Source organism: Oncorhynchus tshawytscha, linkage group LG22 (assembly GCF_018296145.1).
Source record: "Oncorhynchus tshawytscha isolate Ot180627B linkage group LG22, Otsh_v2.0, whole genome shotgun sequence".
Taxonomy (NCBI): domain Eukaryota; kingdom Metazoa; phylum Chordata; class Actinopteri; order Salmoniformes; family Salmonidae; genus Oncorhynchus; species Oncorhynchus tshawytscha.
The window spans coordinates 21719658-21740533 of NC_056450.1; the positions used below are offsets into that span (position 1 = coordinate 21719658).

The 20876-nt window shown below is 42.9% G+C and overlaps 1 protein-coding gene across 1 annotated transcript in view; it reads left to right on the forward strand.

Annotated features, from left to right (window-relative positions):
• The first annotated feature begins 6497 nt into the window (after positions 1–6497).
• The window catches only part of LOC112222067 (ephrin type-B receptor 2-like), a 50273-nt gene continuing 35894 nt past the window's right edge, over positions 6498–20876 (forward strand). Inside the window, exon 1 of the mRNA XM_024384645.1 lies at positions 6498–6661. Coding sequence (XP_024240413.1) covers positions 6565–6661 — 97 coding nt within the window. The 5' untranslated portion in view covers positions 6498–6564. The remainder of the gene's footprint in view (positions 6662–20876) is intronic.

Below are 20876 nucleotides of genomic sequence, written 5' to 3' on the forward strand. Positions count from 1 at the left end.
ACTCTGTTTGGTATGTTATAGTAACTCTGTTTGGTATGTTATAGTAACTCTGTTTGGTATGTTATAGTAACTCTGTTTGGTATGTTATAGTAACTCTGTTTGGTATGTTATAGTAACTCTGTTTGGTATGTTATAGTAACTCTGTTTGGTATGTTATAGTAACTCTGTTTGGTATGTTATAGTAACTCTGTTTGGTATGTTATAGTAACTCTGTTTGGTATGTTATAGTAACTCTGTTTGGTATGTTATAGTAACTCTGTTTGGTATGTTATAGTAACTCTGTTTGGTATGTTATAGTAACTCTGTTTGGTATGTTATAGTAACTCTGTTTGGTATGTTATAGTAACTCTGTTTGGTATGTTATAGTAACTCTGTTTGGTATGTTATAGTAACTCTGTTTGGTATGTTATAGTAACTCTGTTTGGTATGTTATAGTAACTCTGTTTGGTATGTTATAGTAACTCTGTTTGGTATGTTATAGTAACTCTGTTTGGTATGTTATAGTAACTCTGTTTGGTATGTTATAGTAACTCTGTTTGGTATGTTATAGTAACTCTGTTTGGTATGTTATAGTAACTCTGTTTGGTATGTTATAGTAACTCTGTTTGGTATGTTATAGTAACTCTGTTTGGTATGTTATAGTAACTCTGTTTGGTATGTTATAGTAACTCTGTTTGGTATGTTATAGTAACTCTGTTTGGTATGTTATAGTAACTCTGTTTGGTATGTTATAGTAACTCTGTTTGGTATGTTATAGTAACTCTGTTTGGTATGTTATAGTAACTCTGTTTGGTATGTTATCGTAACTCTGTTTGGTATGTTATGGTAACTCTGTTTGCCTTTAGGAGGTCTTTCAAATGGCAGGTAACTGAGACAACCAGATATGTGAACCCTTTTGAATGGAAGTGCAGCTAAACTGATGGAGCCATCATGAGAGAATACAAAATATTGGACTTTTATGCAGATTCATCTCACGTCCAGATATTTTCCCAAATGTTTCAAGAACATTCAATTAAATTATACTACTAAGGAAGTGCTGCTCACCAGAACAAAGGACCTCCAACTTCCTAACATAACTTTATTATTATTTGTTTGGAAGTTAATATGTATCACAGGCAGTCGGCCATACAGTAGCTACAGACAAAACACAAAGTGAATCCACACCCTTAGAAAAAAGGGTTCCAAAAGGGTTCTTTGGCAATCCCCATAAGACAATACTTTTGGTTCCAGATAGAGCCCTTTTGGGTTCCATGTAGAACCAACAGGGTTCTAGCTGGAACCAAAAAGGGTTCTTCAAAAGGTTTTCCTATGGGGACAGCCGAAGAACCTTTTTAGGTTCTCGATAGCTCCTTTTTTTTCTAAGAGTGAATCCTCAGAATGGATTACTGCATGTGAGTGGAGGAATTCCTAAGTCTCAGAGCCTGTCTTATATTCACAATTTGTGTTAGATATGTGCTTATGTGAGTAACTATGGACTGTACCAAAATGCAAAAGAGAGAGATAATGCAAATGAGAGATTTTCTAGACACCTCTCCACCCTCGCTCCATAAGCCAAGCCACTTCCGGATGGAGTGAAAAGAGGATGATGCTATTTGCTGCTGTCCATTTCTGACCCCTCCTATCTCTGCTGTGACCTCATCACTGCAGCCAAGCAGGAGAAAGTGGAAGGTCACTGACAGACAGATAGACATTAACCCCATGCAGCGTGAATAGTTTTTCTTCACATTGCCATCATACAGGAGTCAAAGTGAGATGTCAATTACAGTCATCTTGACATTTATATGTTCTACATCATTCCTTAATTAATGTTGACTTTTTAAATTAAGATTTTTAATTATGCAAAATGTACAGAATGTAGGTTTTGGGCACAAGTCATGCATGACTGACTGCCTATTTCTGCTAGTTTCTTCTAATCAGCATTTATGAAAATGTTTAAATAAAAAGATGGTGAATTCTCAGGAGAACAATGTCTGGCACAAGATATTAAAGTACTTTTTAACTACTGTATTTGCTTCTTCCTGCAGCTGCGTGGCAGTCTTTGTAGAGACCATTTAGCTCCGGAAATGTCTTCCAGAGCAGGCTCGTGTCACCTCCAACAGCAAGGTCAATTTTTTCAATTTAGTGCAGAGGCCTGAAAGGCCAGACGCACTTCAGTTCACATCATAATCAAGGACAAGTTCACTGGGTGCGTGGGACTGGAAATAGTCAGTGTAGTGTTTACTTACTGTACTTCTCATTTCAGGAAACAGTTAGGATTTGTGGTGGTGAAATACTGAAAAAAAATATATATTAAGTATGGCATTAAGTACGGCATCCATATTAGGACATCTTCGGACATATTCAGACATCCACCATGTACCTTGTCACCTCTTCACCTCACGCCTCACTCTGACTTGTCTCACTCTGCACTGCACTAGTCAGGGGTCACCGAAAAGTTACCTTGACCATTTCAACCTTATTCTTTGCAATTAATTAATTATAATAATTTTTTGTCTAGTAAATACTTATTCCCCAAGCATTGGTTTTTGCCTGGAGGCCCAATTTGTCCACATAATGATCCAATCCCTGATGGTTTTGTTTTGTCATTACAGGCAGGAAACAGTCAGGGGAGTTGTTTGATCATAGTGTGAGTCTTCAGCATTTGCCTCGAGGAAAATCAGGGAAGTGAGTGGGTGTGTGTCTTTTCGTAATGCATGATGTAAGTCCATAGACTATTGAATTCTATAAAAAGACCTTTATCCAAGACCACACTAGTTGTGTAGCTCTTTTGTACACCGTGTTACCATGTGTGTACGTATCTGTGTGTGTGTGTTTGTGTGTTTGTGTGTGTGTTTTATCCCTTTGCATTTGAGGGTATGAGCTGACTATGGATCAGTTTTATAACATTCATTAAAAAATCTGTGGCCGACTTTACTTCCCTATCTAGTCAGGTTGTGTTGCTAAATTTGGCTGTGTGGCAGGATCGACATGAAATAATAAAGAAATGAGCGTCATCAGTGAAGGAAGCCAGAGAGGGAACCAGCTTCCAAGTTCAGTTTATGACCCATAAATCAAGACAGATTAGACCTGACTGGATTGTTGGTGCCATGTGTGACCTACAATCTGTGCTCAGCTCGCATTGTCAGACTAGAGGGTGGCCAATCTCCCTGTGCAAAGGTTTCCATGGGAACGACCTCTGGCTCCTCTTAATCTGCTGTTTTCCAGCCCTCACTCATCTTGAGACTGAGTTATGCTGGATTCCTTTATGTCAGTCCCATAATCTTCTGCTCTATTTCCTCACCCTAGACCCACTCCCTCTTTGCCTCCCCCTGCCCCCCTCCTCACTTCCTCCCGCCCTCTCTGGTCGGCAGGCGCTGCTCTGTTTTATCTTCCTTACATCTTTATCTACCGAAACTCTACTGTGTTTTGCTGTGAATCAGCCTGGTTTTCCAACTGAAATCCCAGCAGCATGTTTCACATTCATCTGCTATATAATTGAACTGAAATACTCGAAAAATATGCCAGATATCAATTTTTCCACAAAATGCATTGTATGATTAATGTTGGCAAATATTCTAGATGTAAATATGAAATACACAGAAGCACGACTGGGATGCTTTGTCATTATTTTGTTATTTCTCATTGAGCGGATCTCAGCTGTCCACAGGCAACACAGGAACACAGATCCCGCGCCAGCCTGCTGCGCACTCTCTGAGAGTGTACAGTGACAATAGACATGCATATGGTTTTGATCAGCACATCAATGTGTTTGATGTGTCCCTGTGCATCAAACATGTATAATTCAGAATCCAAACAGATGTGATGTGCTAGATCCACCTAGCCGCTAAATGATGCTAGTACAACAAGACCCATAGTATACAGTATTCAGGTAGGATCAACATTCAAATTATTAATGCAGTGGCCAGTGGGTGGTTTAATTGTTTTCATTCTAAATAGTTTTTTCTTTGTTTGTGTTATTCTGTTTTTATGCAATATGGAAACAGAAATAGCAGGTGTTTGTTTTTTTACTACAAAATATAATCTTAAATACACATTTATTCAAACTATTAAATTAGGACTGTATCCAACAATCTTATCATAATTAATTAATTTTATAATAAATGTAATTAATATAATAAATAATTATCTCATCATAATAAATGTATTGATGGGCAGATCTGAATTAAGGTGTTGTTGGGAAATTAACGTACTGTTCTTACAGTAGGGGGTTTTAAGGCTTGATATCAGGTGCCCTGCGCTCCATGTCTGTCACATTACTTTAAGTGCTGTTGATTAGAGAAATGGGAAGTGTTAATCCATGACTAAATAGGGGTTAATTCCAGGATGCATTGCTTTGTTGATGTTCTCAGGTTAGGGTCAAAGACCAAGTGTGCACTTGACAATTGGCCACTTGTTTCTTACTGACCATACCAAATCCTAGCATTCCAATTGGATGATCCATCACACTAAGCAGAATCAGACAATAGTCGACCCTCTCTATGATTATAAAGCCCCAATCCGTCATTTCTGTTTCCAGGCGTCAACCTGACTCCCAACCTCTCCAGAAACCATTATTTCTAAAAACACAACTCATATCATGTTGTTTCTATTTCCTACTCACGGTGGCACCCTTGTTCTTGAAGGATACTGTACATTCAGGAGAAGCGCCAAAGATGTCGGACCTTTTCATTTTAAAATAGTTGACATGCTTTTCTTTGTTTATTATTCACCTACAGATTATCACAAGTATAAATATATACATTTATAAAAATGATACTTACTGCTGAGGCATTTGAAAAGTCTTAATATTTGAGCAGAGAGGTGTAATAATGTTCATGCAGCTGCTTCAAAGAGCCAGTGGCTTTAATGACCATTAGTTAAGAAACACTATGCACTACTCTTATCTCCACTCAACAGTGTGATCCTAACATGCGTGTGTGTGTGTGTGTGTGTGTGTGTGTGTGTGTGTGTGTGTGTGTGTGTGTGTGTGTGTGTGTGTGTGTGTGTTCCAAAACATGTCCTATAAAGACAGGCTCAGTCAATCAACAAAACAAACAATTTAACCACTTTATTCAAATATTTTATGAATGTATGCTCTATGTAATTGTAGCTACAACTGGTGACAGGATATTTATAGTGGTGGTGGTAGTAGTATTGTTGCTAGTATGTACACAAAAAAATATGAAATCCACCGTATAATAGTGCACATTGAGTTGATTTAATTACAACAATTATTAAAATCGCATATCAGAGGGATCTTGCAAAGGAAGATTGCAGCCATCTCCAAATTACAGATACACTACAAAAGTATGTGGACCCCTGCTCGTCGAACATCTCATTCCAAAATCATGGGCATTAAATTTAAGTTAGTCCCCCCTTTGCTGCTTTAACAGCCTCCACTCTTCTGGGAAGGCTTTCCTCTACATGTTGGAAGGTGGCTGCGGGGACTTGCTTCCATTCAGCCGCAAGAGCATAGGTGAGGTTGGGCACTGATGTTTGGTGTTTAAGTCTGGCACGCAGTCAACGTTTCATTTCATCCCAAAGGTGTTGGATAGCGTTGAGGTCAGGGCTCTATGCAGGCCAGTCAAGTTCTTCCACATAGATCTTGACAAACCCTTCCTGTATAGACCTCGCTTTGTGCATGGGGGCATTGTCATGCTGAAACAGGAAAGGGCCTTCCCCAAACTGTGCGTCTAGAATGTCATTGTATGCTGAAGCATTAAGATTAGCCTTCACTGGAGCAAAGGGAACAATCCCAAACAATGAAAAACAGCCCAAGACCATTGTTCCTCCTCCACCAAACATTACAGTTGACACTATGCATTTGGGCAGGTAGCATTCTCCTGGCATCCACCAAACAAAGATTTGTCCGTCAGACTGCCAGATGGTGAAGTGTGAAGAGCTATACACCACTCCAGACGACGCTTGGCATTGGGCAGGATGATCTGGCTTGGCCATGGAAACCCATTTCATGAAGCTCCCAACGAACAGTCATTGTGCTGACCTTGCTTCCAGGGGCAGTTTGGAAATTGGTTGTGAGTGTTGCAACCGAGGACAGACGATTTTTACACGCTGCGTGCTTCAGAACTCGGCGGTCCCGCTCTGTGAGCTTGACTGGCTTACCACTACGTGGTTGAGCTGTTGTTGCTCCTAGACGTTTCCACTTCACAATAACAGCACTTACAGTTGACTGGGCAGCTCTGAAATTTGACAAACTGACTTGTTGGAAAGGCAGCATCCTATGATGGTGCCAGTTGAAAGTCATTGATCTCTTCAGTACGGGCCATTCTACTGCCAATGTTTGTCTATGGAGATTGCATGGCTGTGTGCTCAATATTAAACACCTTTCAGCAACGTGTGTGGCTGAAATTACCGAATTCACTAATTCGAAGGGGTGTCCACACACCATTGGCCATGTCGTGTACATTGCCCCCTGTATGATTCACGTTGGTTTCGCCCAAACGTTTAGATTATGCGTGTTCTCCCTGCAAAAGCGGTTCGTTCTAACCATTGGCTGTGTGTGGTTTTGCGCTTCTGTAGATGAATTCGCTGTCAATGGCCCACTGGTGGACCTGTTTTCTATGAATGCCTTGGCTTCTTACAGCCAAAATGCCAAGTATTTCAGTTGTTATGGATATGTTATATTTTGTATGGATATTTCCAATGGTTGGGGCTGTCGAAGGTAAGAACGCTGCTTTTTCTTTATCTCGTCAGAATGCATAATTAAAACGTGCATGAACGACTGTCATAAGCTCTCAGCAAAAATATATTAATTATACAGTGTCAATTATTCATTCCGTAGGCGTAAGGTATACCGCAAATACCCTGTAGCCTACATACAGGAATGATGTGCGATTCTGATAGTGTTTTTGATGACAGTAAAGGCTTTCTGAGGGACTGTCACATTGGAACGCCGACGTTTGTATGCATCAAAGCCTGATTAAAATCTGTTGAGAGAAAAACTATTATATTAGATTAAATGCTCAAAAAGAAATGCAGTATATCGTTTAAGCAATGATAGGTAAAATAGTGCTACAGTCATTTTAATAGTCCAAACCACAAGTTTTGACTCATAAACGAACTGTAGGCATAAATATTGTAGCAATGAACATGTTTCATAGCATATAATTTAATACGGTAGAAAATGTCGTTTAGACTCCTAGCTGTGTGTGTATATGTGCGTGTGTGTATGTGCGTGTGCGTGCGTGCGTGTGTGTGTGCAGGGGGAGGGGAGGGAATACTTGTCGTGAACAAACCCTGTAACCCAATGCTCATGGCGAGTCGTTTGTGTTATTCCTTCAATAATAGAAAGTAGAGTATGTCAAATAGACTGCCTATACAGGAAACATTAAGAACACCTTCCTCATATGTAGTTGCCCTCAGAACAGCCTCAATTCGTCAGGGCATGGACTCCACAAGGTGTCAAAAGCTTTTTACAGGGATGCTGGCCCATGTTGACTCCAATGCTTCCCACAGTTGTGTCAAGTTGACTGAATGTCCTTTGGGTGGTGGACCATTCTTGATGCACACTGGAAACTGTTAAGCGTGAAAAACCCAGCAGCATTGCAGTTCTTGACACAAACCAGTGCACCTGGCACTTAATACCATACCCCATTCAAAAGCACTTAAATGTTTTGTGTTGCCCATTCACCCTCTGAATGGCACGCATACATAATCCATGTCTCAATTATCTCAAGGCTTAAAAATCCTTCTTTAACTTGTCTCCTCCCATTCATCTACACTGATTGAAGTGGATTTAACAAGTGACTTCAATAAGGGATCTGAACTTTGACCTGGATTCACATTGCCAGTCTATGTCACGGAAAGAGCAGATGTTCTTAATGTTTTGTATACTCAGTGTATATGTTTCATTGGTACATCCCTCATCTATTCTGAACATTAAAACAAAATGAGAAGAAGATTTCAACTATGAATTCTCAGATGATGAATGGAAGCATGTATTGTTTAGTGTCCATTTATCATACATTTGTGCTACACATGTACTTGTTCATGTCATGCACCCAAACCTAAATCCTCTATGTGACCGATATTCTTCATGTTTTGTACACTCAGTGTATGTTAAATGTTATGTTGAATCATGGCCTTGCTTGCAATTCAATTACACACACACGCAGAGAGAGAGAGAGAGAGAGAGAGAGATTATTATAAATGTATATCCTATTGTATGTACAGGTGTCATTTTAAAAAAGCAAGCATTCACTCTGAACAGCATCCATGGGATATTTTGGTCTGGAGTTAAGTTATATGCTCCGTCAGTCATTCCACAACAGTTCAAGTTTCTTATGTATTTAATGAAAGATGAGTTTGAAGTGGGGAAGCATAACTGACCCATGATTACCAAATTTAGCCCAAAGAATTCAGATTGGTTGTGCTTGGAAAGGCTTTTTGTAATAAAAAGCTGATCTGGCCCTGTGGTGTGATTTTCAGGGTTTGAGAGTTAAAGCTACTTAGTCTGAGTTTAAAGAATATGATGGCAGAAGAACTTAAAATATATTCAAGATTCCTTCATTTACTGCTTTGGTAACAACAGTGTAACAACGGTTGCAATATGTAACCTTTTGGGCGACCTGACCAAATGTACATAGAAATGAGAATTATAGATGTGTCATTCTCATTCAAAGCAGGTCTAAGAAGGGGTAGATCTATTTAATGTGCTCTATTTCTATTTTTACGTTTCGTTATTGTGTCTTTTGCTTTCGGTTTTATTATGAAGAAGAATTGTAAATTATCTAACTCAGAGGTCACTGAACTAGTTGCAGTATAGAGCCTACATGGGATAAAGGCAAGTTCATGAGAAGTTTTACCTTACATGTTAAAACTTGATACATCAAGATATGTGATAAGAAATCACAGAAAATTACTTAACAAATGTGTTACTGGTTAACAGTATGCCTGCCTAACTGTGTGACTGTTGTGCTTATGTGCATAACATCAAACATATGCCAAGCCTATTACAATGTCACCAAACTTCTGACAAAAACTGTTCTAAAATCTAAAAGTCTAGATGCTTTTTAATTATTCCCCTCACCCCCTTCTTACTAAGGGACCATGTTCTCTTGCTTCAGTCAGTCAATCGAAAAAATAAGAAGTTGTGTGGGGTCATGTGATATCTGTCTCTCAGCTCTCGGCCCATGTGACGTCTGCTTTCTCTGCTCTCACAGCCTGCTGTCCTCTCTTGTCCTGCTGTATCATCAGTGAGACCTCCCTCCCGCCCCCTGGCTGGGCTGCACTCTCTCCCATGTTTCCAAGCCTTTATGTAAGCGGGGCAGACCTGACCGATTTCAGCCATGTCAAGAGCTATCGACTCAGCACTGGCCTGCATAGACTGCCCCTCCCTCTCCCTCTCCCTCTCCTTCTCATTCTCTCTCTCTCTCTCTCCCTCTCTCTCTCGCTCTCTCTCTCTCTCCCTCCTTCTATTTCTCTCTCTCTCCTTCTATTTCTCTCTCTCTCTCCCTTTCCTTCCATTTCTCTCTCTCTCTCTCTCTCTGCTTCTCTCTCTTTCTTTCTCTCTCTCTCTCTCATTCGATTTTTCTCTCACTCTCGCTCTCTCTCTCTCTCTCCCCACTATGTTCTTTCACAGACATGGCTTCCTTTTTTGATCACACTGAGTGGGGTCTTTGTTGTGGTTGGTTACACATAACAAACAGTTAGATGCAGATGGTACCCATGTATGTGAATTTAGGTATTTTTTTATCCAGAGGAGAGGAGTGCAACTATAAATGTTTTGCACGTAATGGCAGAGTCATGTACCTGGGTGTCTTTGCTGTTCCACACCTGGCCTACAGTCTTGGACTGTGTGATACAGTATGTAATCGTTCACAGCAGCAGTAGGCTACTGCAGTTCGGTGGTTCTTCTTTCCATCCACCTCTTTGGTCTATCTATCTATACACTTTTTACCATGGTCAAATAAAATAGCAGATTTCTTTAGGAAAAATGAGCTCTGCAATATCAACAACTCTGCTGTAAATAGTCATGCCATGCATTAGTCAGTGGGATTTTTTAGCAATGTCTTCCGACATGTGCCAAGCTAAGTCCATTTTGGTCCACCTTAAGCCCAGGCCATACCTGGCCAATTGGTTCCAGACAAAACACACCCCTTATATTAAACATAAGTTCAATCAAATCCATGAATCACAATTTCTTCACTTATGTATTCAGAAGAATAGCCTTTCTGCTCTTTGCAGACATTTTGTTGTGCAGGACAATCAATATTCAGTGTTATGCTGCTCTTCAGTGCAGTACTCTTTCCCCTTTCCCCTCTGGGAGCAGTGACAGAAAATATTGAGCATCAAAACAGCCCATGACCTACTTCTCCTTCTGCCCTATGGTGGGCTTGCAAAACTCAGAGAACATGGTTACGCTTACATGACTGAGACACTCAACAGGGAGTGATATGTAAATGTCACAAGCTATATAGGATGCCCCGCATCTGTGCATGGGAGTCCTAGAAGGCTATAATGTTGAGCCTTAGGGGGGTACTTGATTCTGAAAATCCTGTTACTGAAGGCAAATCTCTAATCCGTAACTCCTTGTCCGTCCATCCGGATTGTATAATGTGTGGATATCTGTAAAGAAACCGTCACCTATAACTCAGCCGGGGTAGACAGTGGTAGGCTACATGGAAGAATGTCTTTCAAGCTGTCTACCACAGCCGAGTTATAGGTGCTGGTTTGGATAAAGATAGGCTCAGACGGTTTCTTTACAGATATCCACACATTATACAGTCCGGATGGATGGACAAGGAGTTATGGATTATAGGTATACCTTCAGTAAGAGGATTTTCAGAAATAAGTACTTCCCTAAAATATTTTGCCAGTTATTTTCCAGGCCTCGCCTTGTAGCCTTCTAGGACTCCCATGCGCAGATTCGCGGCATCCTATATAGGGCTATACAGTGTATATACCCTAGTTATGGTTATAGATTTGTTATGGGTCTATCCTTGTAACCATGTTGAATTATAGCCTGACAACCATTCACCAGGTAAGAAGGACAAGCACATGCGCCAAAGAAGCAAATCTGCCTCTTAGACAGATTTATTAAGGGTTTGTACCTGTGGAACATTGACACATTTTTTATCTAAAACATTTCTCTAAATTGGATAGCCCTACACCTTACCTCAATACCTTATTCCTTCTCTACGTTTCATGTTTTATTCCCTCTGGATAACAACAGGTATAACATTTCATTGTGGAAAAGGCTTAGTAAATTGTCTTTATACATTAAGATTAAATGTCCAATGCAGCCATTTTATCTCAATTTCAAATAATTTCTGGGAAACAATTAAGTACCTTACTGTGTATGTTAAATTAAAATGGCAAAAAAAACATAACTTCTAAGCAAAGAGCAATTTCTCAAGCACTAATTTTACTAGAACTGTCTGGGAGTGGTCTAATTGGGGAGGGGGAAAACTAGTTGTTATTGGCAGAGAGGTATGGTACTCCCTTTCTCATTGGTCTGTTAACTAATTTACCTCCTGGTGATTTCACTAGGCAGGCCAAAACTCCATGCCTCCAAAACAGGCTGAAATTTAATGTGTTTTTTTCAAACAGCTCTTACACTAAAAGGGAATTATCATAATTTTCACAATTTCACAGTATTATTCCAACCTTGTAGTGTGGAAATATACTGTATATAAAACACAGGAAGATCACGTTTTTACCGCACCTTTAAGATCACATTATTGGTCAATTATAAGGTCCAACCAAAATTTGACTTCTGCTTTTAACCCAACTCCTCTGGGGAGCTGTTGTGGGGTGTTAAGTGCCTTGTTCAAGGGCACAACGGCAGGCAATGGCATCTAGGTTTTGATACCAGCAACCCTCCTGTTGCCAGCTTGCTTTCCTCCTGATTTTTCCCGTCGGTCACAGGATTCAAACTGGCAGCCCTCCGGTTGCTGGCTTGCCTCTATAACTGCTAGGCCACCTGCCTATCAGGTTTCAGGTAAGACCCCAGTGCAGACTGTGTTGAAGTAACAATGGTTATTGCAACAACAGGGGACAGTAAACGACAGGTCAAGGCAGGCAGGGGTCGATAATTCAGAGTAGTGAGGCCAAGGTACAGTATGGCAGGCAGGCAGGCCCAGGGTCAGGTTAGGCAGAGGTCGGTAATCCAGAGTGGGGGCAAAGGCACAGGACAGCAGGCAGGCTCAGGGTCAGGACAGGCAAGGGTCAAAACCAGGAGGACGAGAAAAGAGAGACTGGGGAAACAGGAGACAAAGAGCTGTGAGACATGGGTTTAGATCTAGACACATGAAAAGTAGAAAGCATACAGAGGGTACGGGGCAACAGAGGATGAACAGCAGAGGGGTTATTGATTTTGGAGCAGGGGGGCAAAGGTCTCGTCTTGTAGCTGCGGGGCTATAGCGGCGTGCCAGCGCGTGCAGCTTAATCTCCTTGAGTGCTGGTTGGTGTTGTGGAAGCGAAGTGGCCAGGGCCTTACTGAACCCCTCCCGGAGGTTCTGGTACTCCGCGGGAATGGTGGAGAGGTTCGGGGCAATTTCCAAGCCCCCAGGAAGACATCCCGGGGCAAGCAGAGCTGTTTTCAGGCAATGGGCATGGCAGAACAGGCTCCAGCCCACGTAGGCACCAATAGACCAGTCAATCAAGGGATTGTGTCGCTGGAGCCAAGAGAATGCAGAGACTCAATTAGCAGGAATTAGATTGTCTCGCTGTGATTCCCCAACACTCGTAGGTTGATAGGAGGGGTTGAGTGGGGATGCCCAGCTCGGACGCCAGGGTAACATCCATAAGACTCATATCGGCCCCCGAGTCGATGAGTCTCTGGAGAGACTTAGACTGGTCACCCCACAGCAGGGTGGCATGGAGAGGGGGGCGAGAAGAAACATTATCCTTTATGCCCACCAGAGTACTCATTCCTACCAATGAGCTAGGTCTCTTGAAGGGACAGGTAGACACATAATGACCGGCAGAACCACAATACAGACAACTCTGGGTGTTAAGTCTGCGTACACATTCGGCTGAAGGCAGCCTAGCCCTGCCGAGCTGCATCGGCTCGGGAAAGGGCATATCGGCAGTCTTCAGAGGCTCTTGGAGGAACTCGGGTAAGCTCGGATCCTCTCGGGGACAAAAACGCTGGGGACATCCGGAGTTCATCAGATGTAATGTGGGATCCTCGAGTGAGCGATTGGAACCGCAATCAGACGTCTTGTCTCTCCTACGTTCCTGTAGCCAACCATCGATCCGGATGGTTAAAGCGATGAGTGAGTCAAGATCCATTGGTTGTTCCCGGGCTGCAAGCTCATCCTTTACCTCCTCCGATAATCCATGCAGGAATCCATACAGCGCTTCCGGGTTCCAGGCACCCTCCTCTGCTAGCGTGCGGAAATCCACCGCATAGTCTGCCACACTGAGGGAGTCCTGCCGAAACTGAAGTAACTTCCAGGCAGCCTCTCTCCTGCACCTCGGAGCCTCGAAAAACTTTCTCACCTCTGCCACAAATACCTCCAGACTGAGGTAGACAGTGGATTGTTGCTCCCACACCACCGTGGCCCAGGCGAGTGCCCTCCCAGACATAAACGTAATATGTATGCTATCTTCGAGCAGTCCGAGGAGAATGAAGAAGGCTGCAGCTCGAAAACGAGGGAGCACTGGGAGACAAAGGCCTGGCAGGTTCTGGAATCTCCATCGTAGTGCTACGGGGTAGGTAAGCAGGGTTCCCGGGAAACCGGGGTGACGGCACTGTTACCAGCCGGGTTACTGAGGGGCTGGGAGGTTACCGTCTAGTAGGCAACCCACGGAATTGCTCCCGCAAAGCGTCCAATGCTAGGTCGTGGCATTCGGCCACTTCCTGGAACCCTTCCATCGGACCACGAAGCATCTCCATGTCTACCAATGAGGGCGCCTTGGGAGGAGATAGCATTGCGGAGCTGGTCCAAATCTGCTGGGTCAGTCATGGCCAGTTTGTACTATCAGGTAAGACCCAAGTGCAGACTGTGTAGAAGTAACAATGTTTATTGCAACAACAGGGGAAGGTAATTGACAGGTCAAGGCAGGCAGGGGTTGATAATCCAGAGTAGTGGGGCCAAGGTACAGGACGGCAGGCAGGCCCAGGGTCAGGCCAGGCTGAGGTCAGTAATCCAGAGTAGTGGGGCCAAGGTACAGGACGGCAGGCAGGCCCAGGGTCAGGCCAGGCTGAGGTCGGTAATCCAGAGTAGTGGGGCCAAGGTACAGGACGGCAGGCAGGCAAAGAGTCAGGACAGGCAAGGGTCAAAATCAGGAGGACGAGAAAAGAGAGACTGGGGAAGCAGGAGCTGAGACAAAACGCTGGTTGACTTGGAACAAACAAGACGAACTGGCACAGACAGACAGAAAACACAGGTATAAATACCCAGGGTTAAGTCGGGAAGATGGGCGACACCTGGAGGGGGGTGGAGACAAGCACAAGGACAGGTGAAACAGATCAGGAAGTGACACCTGCCACCCCTATACATGTCTTAGCACTAAATTTGCATTGGAACAGGATCAGGATGTTGTCCATTTGAGACTTGATATGATCACCAGTGGGGGACAAACTTTATTTTCTTCCTTGAAAATCATTGAAAAGTAATTGACAATTGGAGAGTGGGAAATCCTGATGAATGGCAATATTCTGAGATTTACTGAGGTGAGCACTCCAGTGACAGAGGCAGGATAACTGTAAACCTCTTTGTTATTGTACTCTTATCAACTTCAATGAACTCCCATATTTCCAGTGGGCTACCTGTTTGCAATTTCTATTTATCCTTTTTATGTCATTCTGTCACATGGCTCCTGAGTGGCGCAGTGGTCTAAGGCACTGCATTTTAGTGCTAGAGGCATCACTACAGACCCTGGTTTGATTCCAGACTATCACAACCGGCCATGATTGGGAGGCTCATAGGGAGGTGCACAATTGGCCCAGTCTCTTCCGAGTTAGGGTTTGGCCGGGGTAGGCTGTCATTGTAAATAAGAATTTGTTCTTAACTGACTTGCCTATTTAAATAAATAAAACATCATCCCAAGTACTGTTTATGTTACCATACAAGGACAAATACTAACTTGAGGTACTTGTGTGTGTAAACACTCAAACATCGAGTAATCTATGTCAGTCACATGGAGAACATAAGATTTCAGGCCCTCAACTCATGTAGTCACAATGTTTTTTTGACTCGATGAATGTCACCGATAGGAAGGAGAGTGCACACACACTTGGTTCCTCTGGCAGAAAACACTTTCAGGTTTTGATACAATTTAGCCTTACATTTTGTGTTGCAATGTTAATCTGTGTTAACAGCTGCAACTGCACATTAATTTGAGTTCAATGTACTTGATCCAGTGTATTGTGTCAGTGCTGTAAGCCTCATCAGTCAAGTGTTTTCCACCCCAATATTTCATCAACCCTCTCACAGTACAGAGAGACTGACAGAAATGGAGCACTTGAAAATCAATGGGTCCCAATTCTCCCATTAGACAAATTCTGTGTGAAAATGTCGATGCTGCTCCCATGAGCAGTAGCATACTAAAGAAGGTCATTAACTGGGACACTCCTTATAAATCAGTGCATGCAGCGTCTGTCTGTCCATGGAATGGAAATTGATATACAGTACTTCAGCCTATTTTGAAAAATGTTCCCCATTGCTCAACTTCTCTTGTTTTGTTCAGTTCACTTGACTGTAACTTTACTGATTAGGTTTCCCCCCATTGGCTTAACACCTAAGACCAATACAGTATTTTGCCTCCACTTACCACAAATGACAGGATCTGAAAGAACTCCGATAAGCCATGTGTTGCATTCACTTCCAGTTCAGTATTTTCTTGTTGCCTGGATACATTTACATCACTTACGTCATGCTTGTTTTTGTTTGCAAACTTTGTGGTGGCTTGGCTTCATTCGTTATGTAGGAGTTGTTTAACCAACATTGACGTGGGACATGGAAGCCGAAAGAAATGCTTTGTTGGGATGTCCTTTAATGTTCATGAGGTACATTTAGGGCTGGAATACGCACAAACAAAAATGGTTGATACCTGTTGACTGCATCTGGTTGTCCAAAGGAATGGAGCACCACATGGGTCTGTCAAAGTCTTTAGAAATACCACATTGATCATACATGCTAACTATTTGGGATGAAATGTATTTAGTTTTTCTATTCACTTCAATGTAAGCATTATCACTTCTGCTACATATGCACACAACTCTTTTCCTGACGTGGCTTGGAATGGGGCAATGAAGGACATCCAATTCACACAAATGCCAATACCAGAGAAGAAGGGTGAAGAAATGCTCTGCTGGTGTTCTTTTCTGTTCTAGGTCTTGACACAGTAGAAGGATAGCCTTACTGAGAGTATGGACACTGGTTCAGGCAGGGAGGTGGAGAAAGCTTTTCAACTGGAGCAAGTCACGTCGGATCAAGGCTATGCTGTTAATTAGTTAACCTGCCATTATTCAGCAAGTTTCAAGAGCTATCAATGAAATCTACCATTATTCCTCTTGGGAAAGTAGAGAATGATCTTAAAGATGTCATATTACATAAAACTGTTTTTAAATTCACAAGCTGTGGTCTTGAGTATGCCCACTTTGAATGCAATATCACATGCTTAGATGTAATTCATTTATTTTGATATTAGAAGCTCCATTCCCCGTCTGGTAAAAATCTTTGAAACTTGTGAAAACTTGTAAAACTTGTAAAAGTAAAACCTGTCCAGTGCAGTTTCACTATTTCTTACCATCATTTAAAAATATATATATATTTCATCTTTATTTAACTAGATAAAGCAGAGCAGTTCGACACATATTACAACACAGAGTTACATATGGAGTAAAACAAACAAATTCAATAATACAGTAGAAAAATAAGTCTATATACAATGTGAGCAAATGAGGTGAAATAAGGGAGGTAAAGGCAATAAATAGGCCATGGTGGCGAAGTAAATACAATACAGCAATTAAAACACTGGAATGGTAGATTTGACAGTAGATGAGTGTGCAAAGTAGACAAACTGGGGTGCAAAGGAGCAAAATAAATAAATACAGTAGGGGAAGAAGGAGTTGTTTGGGCTATTTATAGATGGGCTATGTACAGGTGCAGTGATCTGTGAACTGCTCTGACAGCTGGTGCTTAAAGCTAGTGAGGGAGATAAGTGTTTCCAGTTTCATAGATTTTTGTAGTTCGTTCCAGTCATTGGCAGCAGAGAACTGGAAGGGAGAGGCGGCCAAAGGAGGATTTGGCATTGGGGGTGACAAGTGAGATATACCTGCTGGAACGCGTGTTACGGTGGGTGCTGCTATGGTGCCAAAACGGATTGCACTGTGATAGACTGCATCCAATTTGTTGAGTAGGGTGTTGGAGGCTATTTTGTAAATGACATCGCCGAAGTCGAGGATCGGTAAGATGGTCAGTTTTACGAGGGTATTTTTTGCAGCATGAGTGAAGGATGCTTTGTTGCGAAATAGGAAGCCAATTCTAGATGTAACTTTGGATTGGAGATGTTTTATGTGAGTCTGGAAGGAGATTTTACAGTCGAACCAGACACCTAGGTATTTGTAGTTGTCCACATATTCTAAGTCAGAACCGTCCAGAGTAGTGATGCTGGACGGGTGGGCAGGTGCAGGCATCGATCGATTGAAGAGCATGCATTTAGTTTTACTTGTATTTAAGAGCAATTGGAGGCCACGGAAGGAGAGTTGTATGGCATTGAAGCTCTTCTGGAGGGTTGTTAACACAGTGTCCAAAGAAGGGCTAGAGGTATACAGAATGGTGTCGTCTGCGTAGAGGTGGATCAGAGACTCACCAGCAGCAAGAGCGACATCATTGATGTGTGCAGAGAAGAGAGTCGGCCCAAGAATTGAACCCTGTGGCACCCCCATAGAGACTGCCAGAGGCCCGGACAACAGACCCTCAGATTTGACACACTGAACTCTGTCGGAGAAGTAGTTGGTGAACCAGGTGAGGCAATCATTTGAGAAACCAAGGCTGTTGAGTCTGCCGATGAGGATGTTGTGATAGACAGAGTCGAAAGCCTGGCCAGGTCAAGGAATACAGCTGCACAGTATTGTTTCTTATCGATGGTGGTTAAGATATCGTTTAGGACCTTGAGCGTGGCTGAGGTGCACCCATGACCAGCTCTGAAACCAGATTGCGTAGCGGAAAAGGTACGGTGGGATTCGAAATGGTCGGTGATCTGTTTGTTAACTTGGCTTTCGATGACCTTAGAAAGGCAGGGTAGGACAGATATTGTTCTGTAGCAGTTTGGGTCAAGAGTGTCCCCCCCTTTGAAGAGGGGGATGACCGCAGCTGCTTTCCAATCTTTGGGAATCTCAGACGACACGAAAGAGGAGTTGAACAGGCTAGTAATAGGAGTTGCAACAATTTCGGCAGATCATTTTGGAAAGAAAGGGTCCAGATTGTCTAGCCCGGCTGATTTGTGGGGGTCCAGATTTTGCAGCTCTTTCAGAACATCAGCTGACTGGATTTGGGAGAAGGAGAAATGGGGGAGGCTTGGGCGAGTTGCTGTGGGGGGTGCAGTGCTGTTGACCGGGGTAGGGGTAGCCAGCTGGAAAGCATGGCCAGCCGTAGAAAAATGCTTATTGAAATTCTCAATTATAGTGGATTTATAGGTGGTGACAGAGTTTCCTATCCTCAGTGCAGTGGGCAGCTGGTTGGAGGTGTTCCTATTCTCCATGGACTTTACAATGTCCCAGAACTTTTTTGAGTTTGCTTGAAAAAGCTAGCCTTGGCTTTTCTAACTGCCTGTGTATATTGGTTTCTAACTTCCCTGAAAAGTTGCATTTCACTGAGGCTGTTCGATGCTAATGCAGAACGCCACAGGATGTTTTTGTGTTGGTTAAGGGCAGTCAGGTCTGGAGAGAACCAAGGGCTATATCTGTTCCTGGTTCAAAATTTCTTGAATGGGGCATGCTTATTTAAGATGGTGAGGAAGGCATTTTTAAAGAATAACCAGGCATCCTCTACTGACGGGTTGAGGTCAATAGCCTTCCAGGATACCCGGGCCAGGTCGATTAGAAAGGCCTGCTCGCTGAAGTTTTTCAGGGAGCGTTTGATAGTGATGAGTGGAGGTTGTTTGACCGCTGACCCATTATGGATGCAGGCAATGAGGCAGTGATCGCTGAGATCTTGGTTGAAAACAGCAGAGGTGTATTTAGAGGGCAAGTTGGTTAGGATGATATCTATGATGGTGCCCGTGTTTACGACTTTGGGGTTAATCATAACCAAATTGGGCATATACATGCCCTTTGATTCGATTGTTTGGCTTTGCAGAACATGCATGAGCCAAGATGATTTGGTCCATTTAGTTGCATTCTACAATGCAGGCGGGTCTCTGTGCTGTAGTGAAACATGACACAAGTCTGGGAAATTCCCTTCCAGTGTTAATATAAAAGCAGCAGAAGAATCAGGGCCATAAAATGGATACATTTGAAATGTGCGACTGAGAGTTGCGGGTGCGGCGGGAGGCACAGTGACATAAAACCCAGTGAGTGAAGCCCAGGGATGTGTCCCCTGGGTTTAATCCAGTGTGGCGTACAGAGCATGGCGCAGCCTGCAAGGATTATGTGTGCTGGACTAAGTTGCCCTACTCTCTCCTCCTCGTTGCCCTACATTTCATTGAAATATGGAGAGAAAGAGAGCGAGAGAGGGATAGAGTGATTTCTATATTGGAGGAATGCAGGGACAGATGGAGTCATGTGGTGGGGAGGGGGACATGGAGAAAGAAGGAGAGGGAGAGAGAGGCAGATAGACCACCACAACTTTATTCCTCTCTCCCTCTCACATTGTTAATTCTGGTTTAAAAATACTTATTGGGCGGTAGATAATGGTGGATTTGTTTATGTTACACATTACAGGCGAGTTAGCTTTGTCTTGCATAGTTTTATTTGAGCAAATACAGCTTCAAAACCTACCCTTTAACCTTACCATACATAACATAGCATTGCAATTTTAGGTATTACGTTTTTTTTAATATATATTTTTTTAGATATCCTCTTTATCTCTTTCAGAATTTATAATACTCAGCTTTAACATAGCCTTCCATGTGTTGTGTGTAACACGATCTCTGCAACATACTGTGCACACTCAGTTGGACTGAAAGTGAAGAGCCTTGATGACCCATCTAGTCACGAAAGAAGGGGGCGACACACATTTACTAATGTCACCCCCCTTCCCCTGTCCCCTAATGCAGCTACAGTTCATCATATTGTGCATGCCTTCAGTGTTGAGCCTTGTGTGTTAGCTACTGTATGACATGGAGAGCTGTAGCTAGCATCCACATAGACCCGTCTTTTCCCTTCTCCATCCTTTCCGCTCAGACTCCCACTCCCTTCCCTAAACCCTCTTGGCTCAGTCCATGGGAATTCTTAGTGGGTCACTGCTCCTGGCCTCTTTATTCCCATTTAGCGGCAGCACCAACACCTGGCTCGCCACTTCCTCACAGCTCCTCATTAATCCACACTGATACTAACAGGAACTGAGCACCTGGAAAATTGCCTAATTGGAAGCAACAGTGGTTCCCCGTGTTCATAACTGATTTGCAGACCAATTGTTTTGTCTGAGCTTGACTATAAAATGTTTACTGTTGTAATGTCATATACACCTATGTGAGAATGCTGTTCATTGACAGTAGCTCAGCGTTCAATGCCATTGATGAGCTAAACGACTACCGCCCCGTAGCACTCACTTCCGTCATCATGAAGTGCTTTGAGAGACTAGTCAAGGACCATATCACCTCCACCCTACCTGACACCCTAGACCCACTCCAATTTGCTTACCGCCCAAATAGGTCCACAGACGATGCGATCTCAACCACACTGCACACTGCCCTAACCCATCTGGACAAGAGGAATACCTATGTGAGAATGCTGTTCATCGACTACAGCTCGGCATTCA